We start from the raw sequence: 27,567 nt of genomic DNA on the forward strand, positions 1-27,567 counted from the left end.
AAGGCTCCTATCTGTACATACACAGCTTTTTTTCCTGCTTTAAAGGCTCTCAAGAGCTTCACAGCAATAAATGAATATTCTGAATGTGCCTGCTGCCGCCATAGGGCTCTGATGATATCTTAGCATCATGGAATCTCTCTGCTATCCTGTCACCCAGGCAAAGCTGGCAAAGATCATGCTACTTAAGTCCTAGGGAAGACTGCCTGCCAGGTGCCTAGCAAAAGCAGGGTCTCTGTGGTGGGAAGAATCTTTGCAGCAACAACCAATCTTTATATGCCCTTCCTGTCTTTCACAAGCCCAGCTAAAGCATATAAAGAACACTGATGTTTAGATTCAAGAGCAAAGCTTAAACATGTATAATAAAGATGATAACTGTGAATATTTACTGAAATTTACTATCTTCTAGGGCCTTGTTCTAGGGACTGTATTGTCACTTTAATTACGGAGACACTACTATTTTGTTTTTTCAAACAAAAGGTCTCACATATTTATTACTGAACCAACCTACTGGTGCAGCAGCAAAGTAACAGAAAAACCATCTTCTCAATAAAACATGTTGTTGTTCAGGTAGTAGTGATGTTTACAGAGTGATATGATGCGAGCAAGTGACCTCACACAGCATAAATATGTGTGCCATCTCATGTGTGATTCCTTATAGACCCAGCTTGGTGGTACTCCAATGTCTCCTCTTGGAGTTATACTTGATTTCATTACCAATTTTCATCCAAATCCATTGGGGAATGTGATGATTCTGCTTTTGTTTCTTGGCCAGGAATCACCTGATACTGATATTTCTGTGAGAAGATATGGCAAAGAACAGTCAACTACACACACTACAATGGGGGAGAAAAGGCGAGATACTATTTTATAGTTGAGCAAATGAAGGCACAGAGGAGTTAAGCAGTGTAGCTTAGGAGGCAGCATTAACCATAGTAAGATAGGTAGGCTTGCTCTGTCAGGAGTGTGAGTTCAGAGTTTAACACAAGGGCAAGGACAAACTTTGGAAATCAAGTCCAGGAATCTTGATAGGTCCTGACTTACAGGAGTGAGGCGAGAGAATCTCAGGCAGAACTGGGATTGGCGATGAACCATGGGTGGGTTGAATTATCTTCAGGGGCAGTGGGATAAAGCCACAGACTGGTGATGGATGATCACACCCTGGTCAGAATCAGAGTGTGGAGCCAGAACTGACAGATGGAATAATGTGGATGCCAAGGCATAGCTACTAAGATAGCACAGGACCTGTTCCTAGGGGGCTATTTCTGCCTTAAAGGGGAGTTCTCAACTTGTGATCAGACAGGTTTCAGAAGCTCTGTGTACCCTCAGAAGATGGATGTAAAGGGGTTATGTTAATTGCTTGTGTGCACAAGCAATCTTCCAAGAATATAGTACCAAAGGATCCTGTTCTCCTCACTGGTTTACATCTGTGTCTTCATTCATCCATAAATCTTGCAAGCCCATGTGCGATACCAGGATGCTCTTCTGGGCATGGGAAGCTCACTGCAAGGTGATTCCTCCATTTTCTCTATAGCCATATATATATATTTTACTTTTGGCCCTACACAAATGTCACTAACCAATTAAGATAAATTAGGTCACTTGTAATTCTGAAGCTATCCATATGGTACTCAGCCTTATCAGTTTAAGCTATAATATACTCCACAAATTTCTTTTTTGTTTTGTTTTGTTTTAAGATTTATTTGAGAGAGAGACAAATTGTAGAGTGTGGGGGAAGGGCAGAGGAAGGGAGTCTTAAGCAGACTCCAAGCTGACTGGGGAGCCTGATTCGGGGCCCAATCCCATGACCCTGAGGTCATAACCTGAGCTGAAACCAACCAAGAGTTGGACACTTAACCAATTGCACCACCCAGGCAGGTGCTTCCATCCCACAAATTTCTTAATGGAAGTAAAAAGACGTTTCAGTGCAGAAATTCAAAGCAAACCAAGAAGTAAAACAACTTATATTTCAGGGTTTCTGAAGCAAATAAATGTTTAATTTTTGACCTCAGTTTTTCCTTCAGCTTTTCTCTTAAATCTGGGCTGCTGATGTGCTTCCAGTGATAGAACATTCAAACATCGAGAATCTGTATCTTAGGGGATTGCTGATGGAGAAATCTACTTATTTTTGGAAGGTATGGTAGGCAGTCACCAAGTACAGATCCCTTGGCTGCTGGAATCCATGACTATGACCATTAAGTCTCCTTAAAATTTTCTGATTTCTATCTTCTGGTGTTCCTGCAATCTGCTTGCCTATTCTTTCACAAATCCCTGTGACATTATGATGTAACAGAAATACAGGGGGTGGCGGGGGGGCAGACCGGGACTTGAATCCTGGACTGGACACCAGCAAACTGTTCACACTCCAAGTTGATGTAGGGACTGAATTAGGTGACATTGTAAAGCTCCTGGCATGGGGCTTGACACATCATATGTACCCAAGGAGTACTCACTTGTGTCCTTTTCTATTTCTCCTTTTCCACAAAGATTGATCTAAACCTTTAATTCTTCCTTAATCCTCAATGGAAAGTAAGTCTTTGGAGAAGGATGTATTCCAAATTTATCATAGCCTAATCCAATTTATTTGTGATTCTAGGCACTTCCATTCCTCCTCTCCAGCCCTTGTGTGACCATGCCCCATTGCACTATCTCTTCTCACTACCTTCATGCTCCCTTCTAAAAGCTCCTTCAGCCCTGCTGTTCTTTCTTTCTTTCCTTTTTTTTTTTTACCAAACTTCTTCTGAGTATCCTCATCCCTGCCTCTACATTTCTGTACTACCCATTCAATCACCTGTTAGCTTCTTCTTATCCAATGGTTAAAACACATCATTTAAAACCTCCTGATAATCTCCAAATTTAGTCATTGTCATTGTGTCTCAAAGTAATTTTCCATCCACTAACTTCCAAACCTGCACTTTGGCTATAAAATTCCCATTTTTTCCTTGTAATCATAGTTGAGCCCAGTCTCTCTCCTCTAAGACAAAATCCTATTGCAGTGGTCCTTAAGCCCGTCATAATGGTTCTGAAAGTCTGTCTTTCTGTCTTTAACAAGTGTCTGAATAATATCTTTCTTTAACAAAAGCCCTTTGGCGATCAGTGGATATCCCAAGCAGGGCCCTGACATCTCTGGCAGAAGCTTTCCACTGGCTCTAATAGACTGTGGTCTGCAGTAGCTGTATTTGAGAAGACTATAGCAGTTACTTAAATGATTTTTTGGGCCAGGATGGAGCAGTGGATCCTTTGAGAGCTCTCTTCTGTTGACTAGCAACTGGTGAGAATGAGCAGGCCAAGGTGTGCAGTCAAGTAGATGCTGGGACAGGAGTGGGACTGACTAACCTGCCTGAATCACTCTATATATGGCTTTGGCCTTGAGGCAGAAGTAGAAATGAGGGAAATGAGAGAATGCTTTTTATCTGAATTCATCTAGATTCTACACAAATTCATTTTTCTAACTGTAGAGTTAATGCTGGAAGTCCATCTTGATAGTTTATAACAAGTCATTATTTCTTTTGATAAATGTTACCATCTCACTTCAGGCTCTGTAACATTTTTGGGTTGCACATATAATACTCAAAATAGAAGTGAGGGAGGAATTAATGTGTGTGTATCGTGGCAATTTTCTAGTTTTCAATTTAAGTTGAAAAACTTGCTCAAAAGTTATTGCCACTTTATTCACAAAGGATTTTCCTTCTACCATAAGTTCTCTGTTTTATTCTCTAGTGTCTTGATGATTTTGACATCTACAATCTAGCAATTTTCTAATAAAGACTAATTAAATTTAGCCACAGAAGCAATTCTTATCATTTTGAATATACCTGAAATTAAAAAAAAAGATTTTATTTATTCATGAGAATATACAGAGAGGAGAGAGAGAGAGAGAGAGAGAGAGAGAGAGGGAGGGAGGCAGAGACACAGGCAGAGGGAGAAGCAGGCTCCATGCAGGGAGCCTGACATGGAACTCAATCCTGGGTCTCCAGGATTACGCCCTGGGCTGAAGGTGGCGCTAAACCGCTGAGCCACCAGGGCTGCCCTATACCTGAAATTTTTATACCTAAAATCATACTCTCTTAATGTGGAGTTGGCTTTTAAGACACCATGAACATGTAGTTTAGAATGTGAAAAAACAAAGGACCAAAATATTTCTAGGCAATATTTTAGGATTCCATTTAATTTACCTATGGGATTTTTATTTTTTAAAGGATTTTATTTATTAAATTGCAAGAGAGAGCGTGCACACATAAGAAAGGAGGAAAGGCAGAGGGAGAAGCAGGCTCCCCACTGAGCAGGGACCCTGACATGGGGCAGGATTCCAGGACCGAGATCATGACCTGAGCCCAAGGCAGCTGCTTAACCAACTGAGTCACACGGGCACCTCTATTTCTGGGTTTAGCTATACTTCTTTGTATTATTTTATATATCCTTAATTATTCATGATAAATTTAGTGTTAATATTTTCCTATTTTACATAAAAGGTAGAAATAATTTCTACTTTAGAGGCTATATTACCATTCCCCATCATCCTTTCTGCTATAGTTGTCATATGTACTACATGTACATACATTATAAATCTTCAAAAAATGTTATTTTTGCTTTAATAGTCATGTATTTTTTAAAGTTTAGAAGATAAATAAACTTTTATATTTACCCATATATTTACCATTTCCAGTGTTCTTCAATCATTTCTGAAAATATGGGTTTTGCTCCAATTCTTTCCTTTAGCCTGGAGAATTTTGGTTAGCATATCTTGAAGTGCAATTCTGCTGGTGATATATTCTCTCACTTTTTCTTTATCTGAAAATGTCTTTATTTTGCCTTCATTCTTGACTTTTTCCACTAGATATATAATTTTGTGTTTGTTCTTCAACACTTTAAAGATGTTTTTCTACTTTCTTCTGGTCTCTATAGTTCCTGATAAGAAGCCCACAATCACTTGAATTGTATTTTCCCTGTATCCCTGTATACAATGTGACATTTTTTTACTAGCTACTTTTAAGACTGTATTTTTTTTATTTTTTGGTTTTAAGTAGTTAGACAATTATGTGTCATTTATCCAGTTTGGTGTTTAACAGGCTTCTTAAATCTGTAAATTCATGTCTTTCACCAAATTTGTTGAAGTTATTTGTTATTATTTCTTCAAATGTTTTCTCTGACCCATTCTTTTTTTCTCCTCTTGAAATTTCAGTGTGAGCCTTTTGAAATTGTCACCCTATGGTTTTGTTGTTTATTTTGCTACATTTCAATATTTTTCTTTTTTCTTTAGACTGGATAATTCATATTGGTATTTATATTCACCGATTCTCTCTGCTACGATCTCTTGGTTCAATTAACCTCACATCCAGAGATATTTTTATTCCAGATATTCTTAATATAGATATTGTATTTTTCAGTTATAAAATTTCCATATGGTTATTTAAAAAAGTATTTTATATTTTTGTTGAGATTTTTACTATTTATTAATTCATTGAATATGTTATAACAGCAGCTTTAAAAGCCCTATCTGATAATTTCAACATCTGAGTTATCTCAGGAGTGGCTTCTGTTGATTGCCTTTTCACCCAAGAATGGGTTGCATTTTTCTGGATCTTTGTCATGTCCTAAAATTTTAGACTGTATCTTGCACATTGTAATTGTTGTGCTATGGAGATGCTGGATTCTTTTATAGTTTCAAGAGGGTTAGTATTTTTGTTTTAATAAGAATTAGCTTGGTTAGACTTAATCTGTAATGTTTCTCCTATGATTGATGACAAGTCTCAAATATCAGTTTTCAGTTTTCTTTCAGCCTTAAGTTGCTGTCTTGAGTTTTTCTTGCCTATTTGTTTTTTTTTTTTTTTTAAGATTTTTTTTTTATTTATTTATTCATGATAGTCACAGAGAGAGAGAGAGAGACAGAGAGAGAAGCAGAGCGAGAAGCAGGCTCCATGCACCGGGAGTCCGATGTGGGATTCGATCCCGGGTCTCCAGGATCGCGCCCTGGGCCAAAGGCAGGCGCCAAACCGCTGCGCCACCCAGGGATCCCTTTTCTTGCCTATTTGTGGTTCAGGAATCAACCTGCTGACATGGGCAGAATTCATATAGAGAATTTGGGACTGTCCATCTCCTACACTCTCTCCTCTCCAATACTCTCTGCAGTGGTCATGCTTGCTCTAGACTCCATCCCTTGGTTCCTCAGACTAAAAATATGACAGGCTTTCTGCAGGAGTTTTAGCTACCCCATGGTGTTCTGAGACCATACTCAGACAAAAACCACAAAAGCAGGAAATTCAACATGTGTTGATTCCTCTCTCCACGTTTTTACTCCCCTCCAATATTGGCCTGCTTTTGTTCATTCTGCAGAACCTTAAGGTGATTGTTTTTTGGTTTTTAACCAGTGTTAATAGGTAATCGTGAGAGGTCTTGCCTGTTAGACCACCACAACAGAAATGAAACCAGCATAGTTCTACCTTTAAGGCACCCTCATTTCTCATCTATCTATCTATCTATCTATCTATCTATCTATCTATCTAGTTTATTTATTTATCCTTAAATTGGCCAAGGGTAAGGAAACTGATATAATTTCATCCCTTGGCTCCACCTTATTAATTTGGAAGTCATTTTGAGATCCACTGATGAGAGGATGGTAGACAAGAGGTCTTTCCCCTGGAAGACAGCCCCATAGTATTTATATTCACGTTCTCAGTAAGACCTACGCTGAATACTTTATTCAAGATAGCAAATACTCCCTTACAGTTTACTTCTTTATATTAAAATAACATTTACCCCTCCAAATATACTATACACTTTATTTATTTATTTATTGACTGACTCCCGCTACCAGAACGTAAGCTTCACGAGAGCAGGAATTTTTGTGTGTTCTATTCACTGCCATATCTCTAGAGACTGTAGCAGTGGAAGCACATAGTAACTGCAAATTAAATATCTGATTTATAAATAAACGACTACACCAATCTACTATAACTTCTACTTCTGGTACCCCTTAATTCTCCATAAGCCTCTCTAGGCAGGGATATTTTTTGTTTTTTTGAACTTAGGTCAGAAGCATTAGTTGCACTGTGCATTATCATCTAAATAGAGCAGAAAGCAAATTTCTTCTAAACAAAGATCTTCTTAAAGAACGTGACCATTTCTTTAACTGTTTTCATTTAAACTCTGTAACACACTGTATTAAAATTTTTTTGTCGCCTGACAGCTAAACTCAGAGCATGATAACCACTGGCAACTTCTAATGTTATTCTCAGATGAAAAAAGACATGGGTTTAACCATAGACCAAAGTACATGTCTAAAGGAAGTTTCACTTTGTGTATTCCTTAGCAGATTTTCACTTTAACGTTTCTGAACAAGACCTGATGCCCTGGGCATATATATGAAAGCATGCTGGGTTGGCTTGGCCACTGGAATGAAATATATTAGGTTTAAACCAGATTTACATTCATTCCATATTTTCAATTTTGTGTTACATAAGAAAATATATTAATGAAAAAACTTGCAAAATAATAGGATTATATAGAGATTCACTCAAATATTTGTGTGTGGGTTTCTCCATCCACAGGTCCCTGGCTTTCTTTATATGAGAGAGAGTGAGCTAATTTTCATATCCATAGATCTCTAATATCCAAGGAAGATATGCATATTGACAATGACTCTAGAGATCAGAATAGAAAAGGAAAGTGATGGTGACAGTCACCTAAGCCAGGGTACTAGCTCCTCTTATTTCTCCTGGGACTCACAGGAAAATCCTTGGACTGGGAGTGGGGTGGTGGTGGGGGGTAGAGGGAGAGGTGGGGAGTGGAATGTTGGGTAGTGAGCTGGAGGCTATGTCCCAGACCAAGTTAAAGGAGGGTAGACCATACCATGGGGCCCTGAGTGGAAGGACCAGGACTGAACTTCAGGTCCCTCACTGGCTGTCTGAGCTCCTGCCAGTAAGATCCAGTTGTATTGTAAGACATGACCTTTTTCGCAGAGGGAAGCAAAACTGTTTGACTTAATAAACAAAATTCTCACACATCATTTTAAAAGAAAATTCCTCTCCATAACACCTGAGATTTTCACAGAGGCAAATTATCTCATTTGAGTAGCATGCTGGACTCTCAAGGAGAGTTCTGTACTTCAACTATAGAAACAGCTGATTTTCAAGAAAAAGTTAATTCCACACAAGGGTATTCAAAAGCTGAATAAACTCTAGGAGAATAATAAATAAGCATTTTAGCTTGCTTTGCACAGCAGCTATGAGAAGATAGCTAACATAAGTGTTTTCATGTGATAATAAAGAAAAGATGAAGTTTTTGAAGGCAACTTTGTGTTCCCAAAGCCTAGCAGAAAAACCTGGCATACGGAAGGCTCTTTAGGGAAAGCCAGTTGAGTGATGAAATCAATCACTGGTACCCTGAGAATTTAGAGCACTTTGCTAAATTGGTAAAGGGCCAGCAAGAAAACTAGGCACATTAAGAGAGGGCCAGCATGTAACCAGAGGTACACAGAAAATAAGCTAGTTACCCAATAACACTCCTTGCATGAAAAAGGAAATTCACATAATAGAATAAGTGAATCCATACAGAACCAAATATAAACCATAACACAAATTCAATTCTAAAAAAAAAATTATTTGTACTATTTTGAGGAGGTAATTATGTGGTAATTATTAACTAGATTAAGATAACGGTTAATGATCTTAACAGATATGTATTCAGAAAAAAATTAAGGCAATGCATTCCTTTTATAGACGGGGAACCTATGATATTGGGGAAAAATACAAAGGACATTTTAAACTCTGGCCTTTTATAGGCTTTCTTCTTCTATTACCTAATTGTCACTTAACACAAAGCAGATGTATATTCCACACTGACATCTGGAGCTGGCCATTTGATGAAGGGGAGAAATATAAATGAAACATTCTGGTCTATTTATCTACTCATATAGCAAAGTCAGTGTTTGTTATAACTTCCTATAATTGTCTCTCTCCTAAGAAAGTTGCCAGTCACTTTAAGAAAGTATCACTACCAAAACTTTAAATGTCTGTCAGTTCAAGAATTCTTTTTAGGAATTTAGTCCCTTAAAAATTATTGAAGATTATAATGTACATTATATGCATACAGACATATATTTTTGACCCCCACAAATATAACCCATACTAAACATACAACTGTAAACTTGCTGTTTTCACTGAAGAATATTTCACTAACTTTAAAAATATATAGAACAGGTTGATGTAGAGATAATCCCTGCTGTAGGCAGATTCTAATATGGTCCCCCAAAATTTCCTCCTCAATCTTGGAGTTTCATAATCCCTGTGACTGTAAATATGGTGGCATTTACTCTCATGATTAGGTTATGTTATATGACACAATTGAATGCAAGATAGGGAGGCTGACTGGGTGAGTACGACTTGTGCCATGAATCTTTTAAAAGTGCAGAATTTTCTTCTGCTAATTGCAGAAAAGACAGTCAGAGGTTCCAAGCATGGAAAAGATTCACTGCACTGCTGATAACCTAAAGATGAAAGGGGCTGCATAGCAAGGAAAGCAGGTGACCTTTAGCTGCTGAGAGCAGCTCCTAGCTGAAAGCCAGCAAGGAAATGGAACTTCAGTCCTACAACTACAAGAAACTGAATCCTGCCAACAACAACCAAAGATCTTGGAACCATATTCCCCTCAGAGTTTTCAGACTAGAATGCAGCCCAGCTGACACTCTGACTTCAGCTTTGTGGTACCCTGAGCAGAGAACCCAGTCATGTCTTGGCAGACTTCTAACTGACATAATAGTGAACTAAAAATATTGGTATTCTTTTATCCATAAAATTTGCTATACTTTGCTGTGCAACAATTGAAAATTAATTCAGTTCCTCTCTCACTTCTTTCACCTCAATCTTTTCAAAGGTTATACTATTATTTAGTTATCTCTCTACTTATAGACATTTAGACTGCTTCAAGATATCTGCTATTACAAAAATAACACTCATATATGAACCCAAGTTTATTGATGTCAAGTTGTTCACAGTATAGGTATACAATTAAAAAAATGTGTTCTATGACTCCAAAAACACAAGCAACACAAGAAAAAAAAACAGATAAAGTGGACTTCATCAAAATTAAAAACTGTTGTGCATCAAAGGACATTATCAAGAAAGTGCAAAGACAACCAGCAGAATGGGGAACATATTTGCAAATTATATATCTGTATCTAGTATTCAGGAAATACAAAGAGCTCTTACAACTCAACAAAAAGACAAACAACAATCTTGAAAAAGAAAAACAAAACTGGAGGTATCACAATTCCAGACTTCGAGTTATATTACAAAGCTATAGTGGTCAAGACAGTATGGTACTAGCATAAAAACAGACACATAGATCAATGGAACAGAAGGGAAAATTCAGAAATAAACGTACAATTATATGGTCAATTAATCTTCAGCAAAGGAGGCAAGAATGAAATGGGAAAAAGACAGTCTCTTCAAACAAATGGTGTTGAGAAAATAGGACAGCTACATGAAAAAGAATGAAACGGGACCACTTTCTTACACCATACACATAAATAAACTCTAAATTAATTAAGAACCTAAATGTGATACCTGAAACAATAAAAATTCTACAATAGAGCCAAGGCAGTGACTTCTTGGACATCAGCCATAACAACATCTTTCTAGGTAAGTCCTCAAGGCAAGGGAAACAAAAGCAAAAATAACATATTGGGACTTCATAAAAATAAAAAGCTTCTGCACAGCAAAGAAAATGACCAACAAAACTAAAAGGCAAACTATGGAATGGGAGAAGATATTTGCAAATGACATATCTGATGAAGGATTAGTATTCAAAATATATAAAGAACTTATACAACTACCAAAAAACAAATGATCCAATTGAACAATGAATGGAAGATATGAACAGATATTTCTCCAAAGACATACAGATGGCCAACAGACACATGACAAGATGCTCAACATCACTCATCAAGGGAAATGCAAATCAAAATGACAATGAGATATCACCACACCCCTGTCAGAATGGTTAAAATTAAAAACTCAAGAAATGACAAGTGCTGGTGAGGATGTGGAGAAAAAGGAACACTTGTGCACTGTTGGTGGGAATGCAAAATGGTACAGCCACTGTGGAAGACAATATAAATGTTTCTCAAAAAATTTAAAACAGAACTGCCCCATGACCCAGTAATTGTACTACTGGGTATTTACCCTAAGATTAAGAAAATACTAATTTGAAGGGATAAAGGCTCCTATGTTTATTGCAGCATAATTTACAACAGCAAATTATGGAAGTAGCCCAGTGTCCAACAATGGATGAATGGATGAAGAAGATGGGGTGTGTGTGTACACACACATACATACACACATACAAACACACAATGGAATATTACTCAGCTATCAAAAAGAATGAAATCTTGCCATTTGCATCAACATGAATAGAGCTAGAGAGTATAATGCTAAGTGAAATAAGTTAGAGAAAGACAAATACTATATGATTTCACTCACATGTGGAATTTAAGAAACAGAATAAATGAGCAAAGGGAAAAAAAGAGAAAGAGGCAAAACAAGAAACACACTCTTAACTATACAGAAAAATTGATGGTTACTAGAGGGGAGGTGGATTGGGGTATGGGTGATGGGGATTAAGGAGTATATGTGTCATGACGAGCACTAGGTGATATATGGAATTGTTGAATCACTATATTGTACACCTGAAACGAATATAACACTGTATGTTAACTACACTGGAATGAAAATTTTTAAAAATTGGTTGTTTATAGCAGTATTATCAACAATAGCCAAATTATGGAAAGAGCCCAAATGTCCATCAACTGAAGAATGTATAAAGAAATTGGAGGGATCCCTGGGTGGCGCAGCGGTTTGGCGCCTGCCTTTGGCCCAGGGCGCGATCCTGGAGACCTGGGATCGAATCCCACATCGGGCTTCCGGTGCATGGAGCCTGCTTCTCCCTCTGCCTGTGTCTCTGCCTCTCTCTCTCTCTCTCTCTCTCTCTCTCTCTGTGAGACTATCATAAATAAATAAAAATTAAAAAAAAAGAAATTGGAAAAAAGGAGCTTGTGGTATATCTATACAATGGAATATTACTCAGCCATCAAAAAGAACGATATCTTGCCATTTTCAAAGATGTGGGTAGAGCTAAGAGTGTTTTATGCTAAGCAAAGTCAGTCAGTCAGAGAAAGATAAATACCATAGGATTTCATTCACATGTGGAATTTAAGAAATAAACACATGAACATAGAGGGGAAGAGAAAGAGACAGGCAAAGTATAAAACAGACTCTTTTTCTTAGAGAACTGAGAGTTGGGGGGGTAGGAGGGGGGGATGAGCTAAATGGGTGATGGGTGTTAAGGAGGGCACTTGTGATGAGCACTGGATTTTTTAAAAATTTTTATTTATTTATGATAGTCACAGAGAGAGAGAGAGAGAGAGAGAGAGAGAGGCAGAGACATAGGCAGAGGGAGAAGCAGGCTCCATGCACCGGGAGCCCGACGTGGGATTCGATCCCGGGTCTCCATGATCACGCCCTGGGCCAAAAACAGGCGCCAAACTGCTGCGCCACCCAGGGATCCTGAGCACTGGATGTTTTATGTAAGTGACACATCACCATTCTATACTTGAAACTAATATTACACTATATGTTAACTCACTGGAATTTAAATAAAAACTGAAAACAAAATATTCAGTTAAAAATATATTTTAAATTTCTAAGAAAAAAGGACAAGTAATCTAATTAAAAATAGGCAAAGAACTTGAATACACATTTCTCCAAAGAATATATACAAATGGGGAATAAATACATGAAAAGATGTGCACATCATTAGTTACCATTAAAATGCAAATTAAACCACAATGAGGTACTAATTCACATTCATACCCTGCAGGATAGCTAGAATAAAAAAAAAAAGAGAAAAGAACAAGTGTTGCTGTGGATATGCAGAAATTGGAGCCTTCACACATCACTGGTGGGAATGTAAAATGGTTACATCTCTGTGAAAAACAGTGTGGCAGTTCCTCAAAAGTTAAACATAGAAATACTATATGACCCAGCAGTTCCACTTCTAGATATTTAACTACAAGAATAGAAGGCAGGCAATCAAACAAATACATACACATATATGTTTGCAGTAGTACTATTCACAATAGCCAAAAGGTAGAAACAGTGCAACTATTCAACAGTGAATGAACAAATAAATAATTCATGGCATATCCATACAATGGAATATTAATTAGCCATATAAAGAAATGAAGTACTGATGCTATGTGCTACAACATGAATGAACCTTAAAAAATATTATACGTGAAATTAGTGATCACATATTTTTATATGATATGATTTATGTGAAATATCTAGAATACATAAATCTATAACAATGGAATGTAGACTGGTGGCTGCCAAGAGCTATAAGCAAGGGTGGCCTGAGGAGGGAAATAAAGAATAACTGCTTTTTAGATTCAGGGTTTCCTTTTGGGGTATGAAAATATTTTGGAAGTAGACTGAGGTGATGGTTGTACAACACTGTGAATATAATAAATGGTACTCAACTATTCATTTTAAAATAATTAATTTTATGCTATGTCAACCTTACCTCAATTTAAATAAATGTGTTCCATTTAATTTTTAATATTTATAGCTTATCTGTGTCTCTTTTCTTGATTACTCTTGCTATTGGTATGCCTATTAAATTATTTTAAATTGAAGATAATTAACATACAGTGTTATATTAGTTGCAGGTATACCATAAGATGATTCAATAATTCTATACATTTCTCAGTGCTCATCAAGATAAGTGTACTCTTCATCTTCTTTTTCACTCCTCCCCTTCCCCACCTCCCTTCTGGTGACCACCAGTCTGTTCTCTATATTTAAGAGTCTGTTTTTTTTTTTTTTGTCTCTTTGTTTGGTTTCTTAAATTCCATATATGAGCTAAATTATGTAACCTGTCCTTTCTGTCTGACCTACTTCACTTAGCATTATATCCTCTAGGTCCATCCATATTTTTGCAAATGGCAAGATTTCATTCTTTTTAATGTCTGAGTAATATTCCATTGTGTGTGTGTGTGTATGTGTACACATACCACATCTTCTTTATCCATTCATCTAATGATGAACACTTGGGTTGTTTTCATATCTGGGCTGTTGTAAATAATGCTACAATAAACATAGGGATGCATATAGCTTTTCACTAGTGTTTTCATTTTCTTTGGGTAAAGATCTAGTAGTGGAATTACTGGATTACATGGTAATTGTATTTTAAGTTTTTTAAAGAACCTCCATACTGTTTTCTACGGTGGCTACACCAATTTGCAACCTCACCAACAGTTCCATACCAACAAATCATACAACTCTTAGAAAAAAAACACAGGCAGTCCTTTCTTTGACATCAGCCACAGAACATTTTTCTTGATGTGTCTCCTCAGTCAAACCAAATCTTGATATGTCTCCTCAGAAATCAAACCAAATTAAGCTACTGAGACTACATCAAAACAAAAAGCTTTTGTACAGCAAAGGAACCATCAACAAAACAAAAAGACAACCTACAGAAAGAATGGGAGAAGATATCTGCAAATGATATACCTGATAAGGGCTTAGTATCCAAAATATATGGAGAACTAACAGGATTCAACATCAAAAAAAGTGATCCAATTAAAAAATGGGCAGAGGATCTGAATAGGCATTTTTCCAAAAAAAAAAAAAGGTATACCAGATAATCAGCTTTTATTATATTGACCCTTTAAGTTCTATTATTATTTTTTTTCTTCTGCTTTCATTAGGTTTACTTTATTTTTCTTTTTCTAGCATCCCAATCTCAAAATGTAAATAATTTATTTTTCATTTTTTGGGGGGTGAGGGGCTACTTGCCAATGATCTGGTTTGTTAACAATTGATGTGTAAACATGGAGGAGGTACTCAACAAAACAGGGGCACAGGAAGGCATCCACGCACCGACAAACATTTATGCAATGTTTAGGCAGCTGCCCACAAAGGCCAGCAATGTGGAGGTAGCTAAAGAAACAGCTGTATCATGGCTCTTCCATGAGAGTAATGTGCACTGTCAATGGCAGTCTTTGACCGTACTTAAGGTCACATCTGACTCTATGTTGGATTAGAGAATCTAGGGGTTTGTGAACAACTTTATTTCTTAAATTTTAATTGTATCTGTGTCCAACAGTGCTTTCTTTAGAAGTCAATTAGGGTGGATCCCTGGGTGGCGCAGCGGTTTGGCGCTTGCCTTTGGCCCAGGGCGCGATCCTGGAGACCTGAGATCGAATCCCATGTTGGGCTCCCGGTGCATGGAGCCTGCTTCTCCCTCTGCCTATGTCTCTGCCTCTCTCTCTCTCTCTCTGTGTGTGTGACTATCATAAATAAATAAATAAATAAATAAATAAATAAATAAATAAATAAGAAGTCAATTAGGGGCAGCCGCGGTGGTGCAGCGGTTTGGCGCCGCCTGCAGCCCGGGATGTGATCCTGGAGACTCGGAATCGAGTCCCACGTCGGGCTCCCTGCATGGACCCTGCTTTTCCCTCTGCCTGTGTCTCTGGCCTGTCTCTCTTTCTCTCTGAATAAATAAATAAAAATATTTTTTAAAAAAGTCAATTAGTTCAAAAGTTTTTTTTGATTGTTGTGGTGGTGACACCTTTAATCAAAACACCATAAATCATCAGTGAGCTTCATGTCTTTCCCCAATTTATACTATATCCATTAAGAACAAAGCATTTGGGCCCAACTTAGATGTTCTAAATTCACCATCACCATAGAGTGAAATGGTGGGGAAGAGAACAATTTCTATTTAACAACTTTGGCTTTTCCATCCTCTGACAACTGTCAAAGAGTGCATGGTTCCTGAGGAAAAATCTTATGAGAGCAAAGCAAATAAGCAATCTTTTATTTGTGCGTTTATGTCTTTCATCAGTAATGAAAATTTTCACTCTTTTCTATTGTTCTGTGATTCTAGTTAGTGTTTATTATACTCTCATTCTATTCTCCATGTCCCATAATACTTCTTTCATTTTTCATCTCCTTTTTTTTTTTTTTTTTTTTTTTTTTTTTTTTTTTAGATTTTATTTATTTATTCATGATAGTCACAGAGAGAGAGAGAGGCAGAGACACAGGCAGAGGGAGAAGCAGGCTCCATGCACCGGGAGCCCGACGTGGGACTCGATCCCGGGTCCCCAGGATCGCGCCCTGGGCCAAAGGCAGGCGCCAAACCGCTGCGCCACCCAGGGATCCCTCATTTTTCATCTCCTTATGTGTCTTTGCTACATTCTAGATAGTTACACTCATTTATTCAACAAATATTTATTGAGCACTTAATAGGTGGCAAGCACTGGTTTAGGCACTTGGGTACCTCAGTAAACAAAATAAAAACATCACTGCCCAGGAGGAGCTTTTATTTAAAAAGGTAAAATGAGGAAACAGTTAAGTGATAAACATGATAAATGACTAACCTATGTAGAATATAGGAAGTGATAAATGCCATTTAAAAAAGAAGGGAGTAAGGTTAGTTCCTCCTATTTTTTTTCTTCAGAAGGAAAGATAATTTTATTTTTCTGTAATAAGATCACTGGTTATCTTAGAAAATTCTGTTTCAGAGCATGAATAATGTTTGTCATACTGGTTATGTGATACATATAACATTTGAGCTAGTAACTCTTAGATTGTTATCAGGTGCAACACTTGCTAGGAAAATTCACATCGCCCCATATTTCTTTTTTTAATCACTTTATTGAAGTATGATTGACATGAAAAGTTGTATATATTTCATGTATACACTGAATGAGTTTGTAGGTAAGTATATACCCATGAAACCAGCACCACAATCTATGCCATGAACATATGCATCACCTTTAAAAGTTTCCTCCCACTCTAATTATTACTATTTTTTATAGTGTGAGATAAAAATACAAGATATGATCTACCCTCTTAGCAAATTTTAAGAAACACAACACAGTACTGTCAACCATAAACACTATGCTGTACATAAAGCTCTAGGACTTACTTCATGTAACTGGAACTTTGTACCGAATACCTCTGCATTTTCCTTCTCCCCCTCAAGGATCTGACAATCATGATTTTACTCTCTGCCCCTATGGGTTTGACTATTTTAGATTCCTCATATAAGTGGTATCACGTAATATTTGCGCTTCTATGTCTGGGTCATTTCACAAAACATAATGCCCTCCAAGTTCATCCACATTGTTGCAAATGGGAGTATGTCTTTCTTTTTTTAAGGCTGAACAATATTCCACTGTACGTATATACCACATTTTCTTTATACATCCATCCACTGATGAACATTTAGGTTATTTCCATGTCTTTGCTGTTGTAAACAATACTCAATGAACATGGGAGTACAGCTATCTCTTTGAGATTCTAATTTAAATTGTGTGTGTGTGTGTATGTAAAGATGGGATTGCTAGATCATAGGGTAATTCTATTTTCTATTTTGTGAGGAATCTCCATATTGTTTTCCACACTGGCTGTACCAATTTACATCACTAACGTGTACAAGGGTTCCCTTTTCTCCACACTCTTCCCAATACTTGTTATCTTTTGGTTTTTGATGATAGGTATTCTCATAGGTGTGAGGTGATATCTCACTGTGATTTTGATTTACATTTCCCTGTTGATTAGTCATGTTGAACATCTTTTCATAGCCTATTGCTTATGCATACGTATGTCTTCTTTGGAGAGATGTCTACTCAGTTCCTTTGCCCATTTTTATTTATTTTTATTTTATTTTATTTTTTTTTCCTTTGCCCATTTTTAAAATGGGTTTTCTTTTCACTGCTGAGCTGTAGGATTTCCTTATATATTTTGAGTATTAATGCTTTACCAGATACACGGTTTGAAAATATTTTTGCCAATATCATAAAGCTGCTTTTTAATTTTTTTGTCTGTTTCTTCCTTTGCTGTGCAGAATAAAATTTTTAGTCAGATATAATCTCATTTGTCTATTTTTTGCAAAAAAGCTTGTGTTTTTGGTGTCATATGCAAAATATCATTGCCAAGGTCAAGGTCAATAAGCTGTCTCTCTGTGTTTTCTTATAGGAGTTTTAAGATTTAATGTCTTACGCATTAAGTCTTTAATCCACTTTGAGTTAATTTTGGGGAATGGTGTGAAAAATTTCATTCCTTTGCATATGGATATCCAGTTTTCCCAACACCATTTATTGAAGAAACTATCCTTTTCCCACTGTGTATTTTTGGTACCCTTCTCAAAGATCAGTTGACTGTTTATGTGTAAGTTTCTTTCTGGGCTCTCTGATCTGTTGCATTAGTCATTATGTCTGTGTTTATGCCAGTACCATACTGTTTTGATTATTGTAGCTTTGTAATATATTTTGAATTCAAGTACTATGATGCTTCCAGTTGTGTTCAGTTTCTTTTTCACTGGCATTTATTCTCCAACCTTAAATGACTTTCTAAATTATTTGGCAGTAGATTATTGTACATGTTAGGTATACATAAAATGTTTTCTTAATGACTGAAATATTCTCTTTTTTGCCCTTTGCTCTTCTCACATGTTCTCACTTTTTCAGATAGCTTTGTTTCTGTATGCAGAAACTATTCCCATGAAAATTCTCATTTCTGTGACATCTTACCTGTATCCCAGATGCCCCCACCACATGACCTGTGGGTTATTTAGTTATCACTTCAAACTCAACAAATCCCAAATTGAACTCATTTCCTTCACTCAGCTGGCTTCAATAATTATAGCACCACTCTCTGTCTCCAAAGTAAAACAAACAAACAAACAAACCAAAACAAAAAAAAACAAACCCACTGAATTACAGGTTTTAGAAATAGAAAAAGTGATTAAGAGGAATAACTAAGTTTATTGTTACATTTAGTAGAACTAATCGTTTCAGCAAATAATTATTGAGTACCTACCAAATGCCAATACTCTGTTAGGTTCAGGGGATTTGCTGGTGAATAAGATTAAAAAATCTGTTCTCATAGTGCTTACAGTCCAGTGATGGAAAACAGATAATAAAAAAGGTAAATATGTAAGCTATTTAGTATTCTAGATGGTGCTAAGTGCTAAAAAAGAAAAAACCCATAAAACAAGGAAAAGACACTGAGAATATGCATGTGTATGTGGGAAATGGTGGTAATGATGATTTTTTAAAAAGATTTTATTTATTTATTCATGACACACACACACACACACACACACACACACACACAGAGAAGCAGAGACACAGGCAGAGGGAGAAGCAGGCTCCATGCAGGGAGCCCAACGCAGGACTTGATCCCGGGTCTCCAGGATTGCGCCCTGGGCGGAAGGCGGCACTAAATTGCTGGGCCACTGGGGCTGCCGGGTAATGATGATTTTAATTCTAAAATTTTATTTGAGAGAGAGAGAAAGTACAAGTGGGGGATTGTGCAGAGGGAGAGGGAGAAGCAGACTCTCTGCTGAGCAGGGAGCTTGATGTGGAGGTGGTGATCCCAGGACCCTGAGATCATGACCTGAGCTGAAGGCAAACGCTTAACTGACTGAGCCACCCAGGTATCCCTGATAGTTTCAATTCTAGATAGGGTGGCCAGGAAAAGCCTGAAAGGATGATATTTGAGTAAAAACCTAAGAAGGTGAGGATGCAAGCACCGTGATGATATCTGGGAAATAGCAGATGCAAAGAAAGGCCCTAAAGTAGAAACATGTTATATTTCAGGGAATAGCAGAGGCCAGTATAAAGTAGAGTGATCAAGGGGAACAATAGGAAGTCAGGCTATAGAGGTAACAAGGCTGGGCATGATGCCCTATCTTCTCTTATCTTACTACTAGTTTCCTTATCCTGGGGCTTTATCACTTCATGGCTGCAACAGCTTCTAACTTACCTGTTTTCTAATTTAACCTATATATTACCACTATGATAATATCAACTCATCATTTTCAGCATGTCATTCATGGCATCCCCTTGCTCAAGGATTCATAAGGGTTATTCATAAGCTTACTGTCAATACAAACCTCTTCCTGTCTCTAATAACCTCTTCTAATTACCTGCATATATACTTTGGTGTCTTTGTTGTGTCTGACTCATGCTTTTGTCTTTGCTACTTTTTGTGCTTGAGTATCTTCTCTTCTTGAATTTACAATAAAATCCAAAATGCATTCATGGCAATAAGGTCCTGTATAATCTGATCCTTGACTATCTCTTCAATCCCCTCTTTATATATTCTTTCCTTTTCTCATTTGCAACATTCTAGCAACACTGAATGCCATTCAGTTCTCTGAATACAGTTTTTCCATGCATCAGGCCTTCTGTCTAGATCTCATTATCTACTCTTTCTGTTTACTCATACTTTAAGCCTTCAACATGGATGCCATAAGTGCCTCCTCTCACTACAATTCACATGAGGTTTCAGAGCACTCTGCATGATTTTCCTTCATAGCACCTATCACATTTTTAAAACTAATATACTTATTCATGTCATCATATGTTTAGTGATCTCTCTAGTAGAAAGAAGTGTTCTCTCTTATAAATCATGAGCTCTAGGAAGACAAGCAGGTATTTCTCTTGTTCACCTCAGTATCCCTAGGTTCTATCCTAATGGCTAGTAGATGATTAATAAATATCTGCTGAACAAATGAATTAGCACATTATCTAGATCCTGACCACTCTTAATTATACTACTTTCATTTTCTCCAAGAGCCTGGCTTCACAGCCTTTCAATGATCCTCTTTTTCTCTAACTTCTTTTTTAAAAAATTGTTCTTTGAATATGGAATTCAAAACCTTGGTGACAACTGATCTAGCTCACTATGACAGAAAAAGCTGTCTCTCTCAGTGTATTACATGGTAAAGTTGACTGTATCTCTTTCCCACACTATAGTTTAATTCTAAATACAAAGCAAGGTCTAATATGTAATTGATTAGAAAAAAACCAACAACCAATGATTTACGTAAGACTGCTCACTTTTTTAGCCTAAAAAACTCAGTAAAAGCTTCTATCTAAAAAGATTGTATTTTTTGTTTTTTCCTGACTGTTTATTGTGCTTAAAGTCTTGCTACATCTCAGTAAGACATATATATGCCTTAATCTTACTTTTCCACTTAGCTTTGATACTTAAAATTGGGAAAATATATTGTCACACCTTCTAGAAATCCTGTAGTGCCCTGATCAGACCTCCTCAGGGTCAGGGACATTCCTTTTTAACCTCTAAATCCCAAACAATTATTACAGGGGCCCACAAACAAGAAATTCTTGCCAAAATATTCAACTAAATAAAAATTTCTCGATCAGTACTTATTTGACAGATGAATGATTATTCATTCACTCACTCAATAAATATTTATTTAATGCTCTAATATCCAAAGTCCTGTGCTTAGTACTGGGGCAGGGGGTGGGAGGGATGGTACAAAGACCACAAGAATGCTCCTATTCCAGTCGGGGAAATCTACATGCATGTGTGTAATTACAATTTCACATCTAATTATGGAATAAAGCTAGGTACAGGGTGTTCACATGTGCACAATGAAGTCCCAGGGCCGGACTATACTCATAAATATTGAGGAAGGTTTCGTATAGCTGAATTTCAATGGACAGGAAATTACCAAGCCAACAAGGATAGAGAGGCATCAAAGAGCAAGGTATGTTTAAGGAAAGACAACTAAGTCACCAAGATGTAGGAAATAAGGTTAAAGAAATAGAATTATATCATGCTGGTCCTTTTATATCACATTAAGTAACAAGGGCTGTAGGTTAACTGAGAGCTGACATGAAGTTTGCATTTTTAAAAGGTTAAGTATGGTGGTGGCTGTGGACAATAACTCAGGGTAGTCAGTAGATTCAGGGAATCTGTATTTGGTAGAAACGTGAAGGATCTGGGATGACAACAGGGATGGAGTAGGGGGAGTGATCTGATTGATATTCGGGAGACAGAAGTTGCTAAGATATAGCGATTAATTGAGAAGGGAAGGAGACAGGAGCCTAAGAGGATGCCAAAGTTTCTGACATGGATCTCTGAGCAAATGATAATGCCTTTCACTTGATTTAAGGAGCACAAAAGGAAATATGTGTGTGAGGAAAGAAAATGAATTAAGTTTAGGTATCCTGAGGTAGAAATATCTGAGGGACATCCAAGGACAGATGTCTGGTAGAGAAAAGAAAATGAAACTCTGAAGCTCAGGGGAGAGGTCTTAATCGGAGATTTAGATTTCAAGGCTAAATATTTATGATTTTGTACACAATGATAAAATGTCACAAAACCAGTTACAGCTACTAAGGCCCTACCAGCTGCTGTTTCCTCCTTCCTGCAGATCTTTTTAATACTCATCAGTCAATATCTATCAGGATGTGCTATGCAGGTTTGCAGTTTGTCATTCATGGGAGCCTCTCTAGGTTTGCCTGTAAGATCAGCAATGAGACTCAGCGTGCAGGAACATCTGGTCCTCTCTTTAGCCAGCTCCCCCTGCTCACGTATACTTTTTGGCACAGAGGTGAGAGTGTCCTGGCAATACCAAATACTAGACTAGCACTGTTTGATTGATAATCTGATTGCTTTGTATCAACACTCTGTGCACCTAATGTAATATATCCCTAACCTTGCATGATTTCCAATAACTGCTTCTAGGAAGTAATATATGCCTAATCATTATGATAGCAAACTTAGCTGGTATCATCAGCTCAATGAACTAAAATTTTTGAGGGCTTATACAACTATACAAATGCTAATGGAAAGAAGAAGGAACACTTACCAATAAAACCTAGATCTAAAATTCTGCAAAATAAAATAAAATAAAATAATAAAATAAAATTCTGCTTATTAGTTCACTCTTAAAACTAAAAGTAAATGGTTATTTTCAACTAAGGACCTTACAGGTTTATTATATGAATGGAAAGGTGGTATAGTTCTCTAATAATAGGGATTTTTAAATGAGCAAAACATTTCTAGCAACTCTACAAAAGATTTTTTTTTACTTTCTTCTTTTAAAATGTCTTATTGTTTCTTGAGGCTCAATTATAAAATAATAAGTGATGCATGATGCACTTATGATCCTGCATGGATTATAAACCAGAGCAGGGGTGTCTCTGCTGGGTGTGGATCTTCTCTGTGCAGTAAGCCCTATAAAGCATGTATTGGGCATGTACTGGGATCATGGAAAGAGAAGACACTAGCACTCAAGGATGATAAAGTAGGGTACTCTGGTTTTCAAACTGCAATCCAAGGGCTTTCAGTGGTTACACACAGCACTGAGTGGGGGAAAGGGCATAGTGAGATTCCTATTATTTACCTTTTCCCTCCAATAGTAAAGTAGTTCTATTTCATTTATTGAGCTTTCTCATATAACTTAGCTTGAAAAGAATTCTTCCACATACAAAAATAAGTAATAAAGTTTACAAATCTGGCCTACTAGAAATACAGAGGCAGCAAGAATCTGCATCCACATAGCCCTGGCCTGAAGTTTTCTTGCCTGTGCACAGCAGCTGTAGCTACTATTCCTGCCACAATTACCTTCTACCACAGCTTTCCTAGACACACATAATGGGAGACACCAATGACAAGAAAACCCACATGCTCCCATCAATGAACTCATCATTTTATCTCTATACCAAAATGAAGCAAGGTGCTTTAATTTTCAGGGCAAGGTGTGTCAAGGTACTGTGGAACATGCTAATTAATTGCTTTTTATGGGTACTGTTATAACTTCCATTCTTAATTTTCCTATATATAACATACATTTGGAAAAATGGACACCTGTTTTCAAGTTTTATGTAAAAAAGCAAAATAAAAGACCCATAAAGCACTCTGAATGCAGGAAGTTTCCAAGCAATATAGAAGTATCCCCAAGTTTATTTTCTCTCTGCCCCACCTGGAAGACAACCAGAGAAGTGTTTGGACTCCCTAAAATTGGCTACAATGATCATATCACCCCATCAAAGCCTTGCTGGCCTGTAATGAAAGCGAAGCCTTGAGTGTCTCCTTGACTCCTCTCCACCTTTCAAGAAGAAAGCGCTGCTGCAGTTGCTCATGTTTAATTGCTTCACTGCTCTGCCAAGATACATGGTCTACTGAGTATCAGACCCATTCTGTGGCCTCATTTCCAATCCAAGGAGAAGAGGAATGATGGAGTCAGACCGACCTTCCTGTCTGTCCAGAAGATGCTCTCCCCTTTGCAGGGCTGGAATGGCATTGAGGGCTGAGGCTGCTCTCAGACAGGAAGACACCATTAGCCTATTCCCCTGTGAACCCTCTCTTCCACCTGTAGTAAGGCAGGGGCCAAGGCTTCCTGCATTCTAGAGCTGGGCCTCTGCTGAATTTGCTTCATTCTGTGTTTCTCCTATGCGTTTCCTCTGGCACTGAATAAATGCATCCTTTTCTCTCCCTGAGGTGGTGACAGCCAAGACTGAGATTTGAATTTCCATATGGAAATAGGCATAGGATAAAAAAGAGGCCACACACAACTTCAAGGTACACTGGGATTTGAGGCAAAACTCCCAGCTAAGTAAGAGGTTACTTTATCTTGTTTTTCCTTCTCTGTGCATCTATCTTCTCTGAAGGCCAGAAATGCTTATGACCCAGGCAATACCATCCTTATACAGTCTCAATCTCACCACAACTTCTACTAACTTTTACCTGATCTGCTTGCCTTCTCTCATATCATATAAGGAAAAGAAGACATCGGTGTCTTCCCCAATGGTATTGTAGGTGAAACTCTTCAGGCTGAGGAAGAAGTGGTGTGGCACTGGCATCCGACAGGCTTCCCCATGACGTGGGCGCATTGTATCTACCTAATGAGGAAGGCAAAAAACAGTGATTCCTACTTTAGTTATTCACTATATTGACCATAAATAAAATGAAACCTAAATGACTCTCTTCATACTACCAAAGGGGATCACTGAAGAGAGACAGAGGTGTCTTCTGCTAGTAGGGGAGTGCTGCATCAATATGCTTGGTTTGAGGTGAGCAAATATGCAGCTGGGAGAAGTAAACTGAGTGAAGGAGCTATGGGAACAGCAATTCCAACTTATGAGTGAATTATATATCTTCACCAGGTCACACACTTCTAAATCCTCCAAGTTATTCCTTGGAGATGCTGTCACCCTGATGATGTACTTGATTTACATTGTTAGATGGTAATAGATACCATTCTAAATGACATTCTACTTTCTTCCAGATGGATTCATTTTAGTCTCCCAGTCCATATTATTTTAATTTGTGCTTATGTAAATTTGCACAGAGGAATGAGTGGAATGGCCAAATCTGCTTGGAGGTCAGGGCTATTTAGACGAAAGGAATCACATGATCAAGATGTCAGTGATGGCTATCCTTGCCTGATGCATTCCCATGCTGTGATCTCTTAAAATGAAGTGCTGAGGCAAAAGACTGGGAGATCTAGTTAAGCTGCTTACCTGGGATGTGCTTTGCTGGACACTCTGTCGACTAGATAAGTGCTGTAGAAAAAAAAAAGAAAGAAAGAAAGAAAGAAAAGAAAGAAAGAAAGAAAGAAAGAAAGAAAGAAAGAAAAAGAAAAATTCACTCAACTGGGAAGGAAACTAACTTTTATTAAGCATCCTCTACATGCTAGGCATTCTGGAATCTTTTACATATATGTTCTCATTTAATTCTGAAAACCTTTTTAGAACAATGTTATTTGTATTTGATTGAGGCAACTAAAGGTTGATGTAAAGAAGTGATGTGCTGAAGATCATACAGCAAGAAGGTGGCAAAGTCTGGATTCAAACTCTCCAGCTCAAAGTACCAGTCAAATCACAGGTGCTTGCTACTGGATTTATGCTTTGGCGCTGTTCTCTCCACCCTCTACCACATCCCAAGCTGTAAGATCCAGCTTCTTCAGGCTCTCTACACTGGAGGAAGTCTTTAAATCCCTCTCAAACATGCTGTTCCTTTGCTGCTGGCTCATGTTAAAAGCATATTTCAATCCCAGCTACATGTAAATGAATTATGAAATCAGTCTCCCCAAGAGATATTTTCCTTGACTGTAAAACTAACATAAAAGCTTTTATTGTTTTCCTCATAGAGTTATTGTGAGGCTCAAGTTATATAATAGGATGTAGCACAATACATTAGTTAGGGACCTAACTGCAGAAGTCAGGACATTTAGTTTTACATCTTGACTCACATTTGTGTTTGCTGATTTACAAAGTAAGGATAATATTTTGTACTGAACTCAACCTCATAGGGTTTTGTGCAGATTGACCTGGCACAGTTCCTATTATATTGTAAGTGGCTGATCAGTCTCATTTTATTATTACTGGTATTCTTCTTTATAAGTAGTTATTACAGAAAAGTCCGTCACATTTAGGAGACCCTGGCCAGGAAGAATTGTGGGTTCAAACAATTCAGTCTCTGGTCTTGGTAAACTCAACAATGAGAGTTTCTATCTGTTTTCCTTTGGGTCTCAGAAGTGTGAGACAGCACTCATTTGGTGAACTACTCTACATCACATGAGTAGGAAGGATGGTCGCTAAGTAGAATAGTTTCATTTCTTTTATTTAGGGTTAAATGTATTTGGAAAACTGAATACAATTAAATATTAATTTAAATGTATTTTACTAGCTGTATTTGCCAATTATTAAATATTCATGTGTATTATTAACTATATTAGTTAATTATTATTGACTATTAATGTTCATTCTTGGGACTAGATTATTCCATGATACATATTAAATATCACAAAATAGGCCACCATCAGCTTGGGAAATCATCGCATAAAATGTGATGTAAGAAGAAAGCATCATATGCAAAAAAGGTTTAAAAAAATCAAGTCTCCTATGGTTCACTGGCCCATATACTACTGGGAAGTTTACTGGCCTAAAATACTTTCCTTGGTTTTATTTTACTTTCAGGGGCTGCACTAAGTCATTCTTCTCAAGTGGATTTACTGATTAACTCTTAAAAATCACTACCAATCTTAAACATAAATGTTCAGTTATACTATATATAGAATTTTACAGCTAATTTCAGTGTAAAACATCCCTGTTGACAATAACAAATGTCATTCTAGATTTCAGAAGCATAAGTTTGAGGAGAACTTTCAAACCAGTCTAAAAGCACACCACATGAGTGGCCAGAGAAGGGCATCAAAACTGGCATTCTGGAACATCTTTCATGGCACTATAAGGAAAAACCACTTCCCTGTTACCAGGCAGTATTCAGCTGGCCAGCTGATACATCCCTCTTCAGAACCATCACCACCTGTATTAGAGCTATAATGTATTATGTATATGTCTCCATGTTTGCTACCCAATTCTAGACTGCCCTCCCAGGGAGCAAAAAACCCTATCTTAATTGTCTTTATATCCTAAGTACATCAAAAGTATAAATTCATTAAGAATTTCATGGACATTGCTAGTGGGAGTATATATTGTCATTGTGAAAAAAATATGGCCTAATATATTAGAGCTGAAGATGTGATTACCTAATCATTCAGTAATTTGTCTCCTGATTATAAACCTTCAAAAAATTGCTTGCTGTTAATGTTATAATTATATTTTCTAATTAATAATATAAAATATTCAAAGACTTTTGTGAGTATATATAAAATATTTGGCTGGCCAGAGGTCTATCTATCTGGTCAGCCAAATACTAATACTTCTTTCCTTTAAAT

General features: G+C 37.2%; 1 protein-coding gene across 12 annotated transcripts in view; it reads right to left on the minus strand.

Moving 5' to 3' along the window:
- Positions 1 to 27,567, minus strand: part of DOCK3 (dedicator of cytokinesis 3) — a 504,793-nt gene that overhangs the window by 140,457 nt on the left and 336,769 nt on the right. For 11 of the 12 annotated variants that reach the window (XM_038566321.1, XM_038566316.1, XM_038566315.1 and 8 more), the window contains 2 exons: positions 25,349 to 25,390; positions 24,573 to 24,727 (listed from right to left, as the gene is read on the minus strand). In XM_038566321.1, coding sequence (XP_038422249.1) covers positions 24,573 to 24,727; positions 25,349 to 25,390 — 197 coding nt within the window. Of the gene's footprint in view, positions 1 to 24,572; positions 24,728 to 25,348; positions 25,391 to 27,567 lie in introns of those variants that run through there. The other variant, XM_038566324.1, reaches the window with a different exon arrangement.

Source organism: Canis lupus, chromosome 20, assembly GCF_011100685.1.
Source record: "Canis lupus familiaris isolate Mischka breed German Shepherd chromosome 20, alternate assembly UU_Cfam_GSD_1.0, whole genome shotgun sequence".
Classification (NCBI taxonomy): Eukaryota; Metazoa; Chordata; class Mammalia; order Carnivora; family Canidae; genus Canis; species Canis lupus.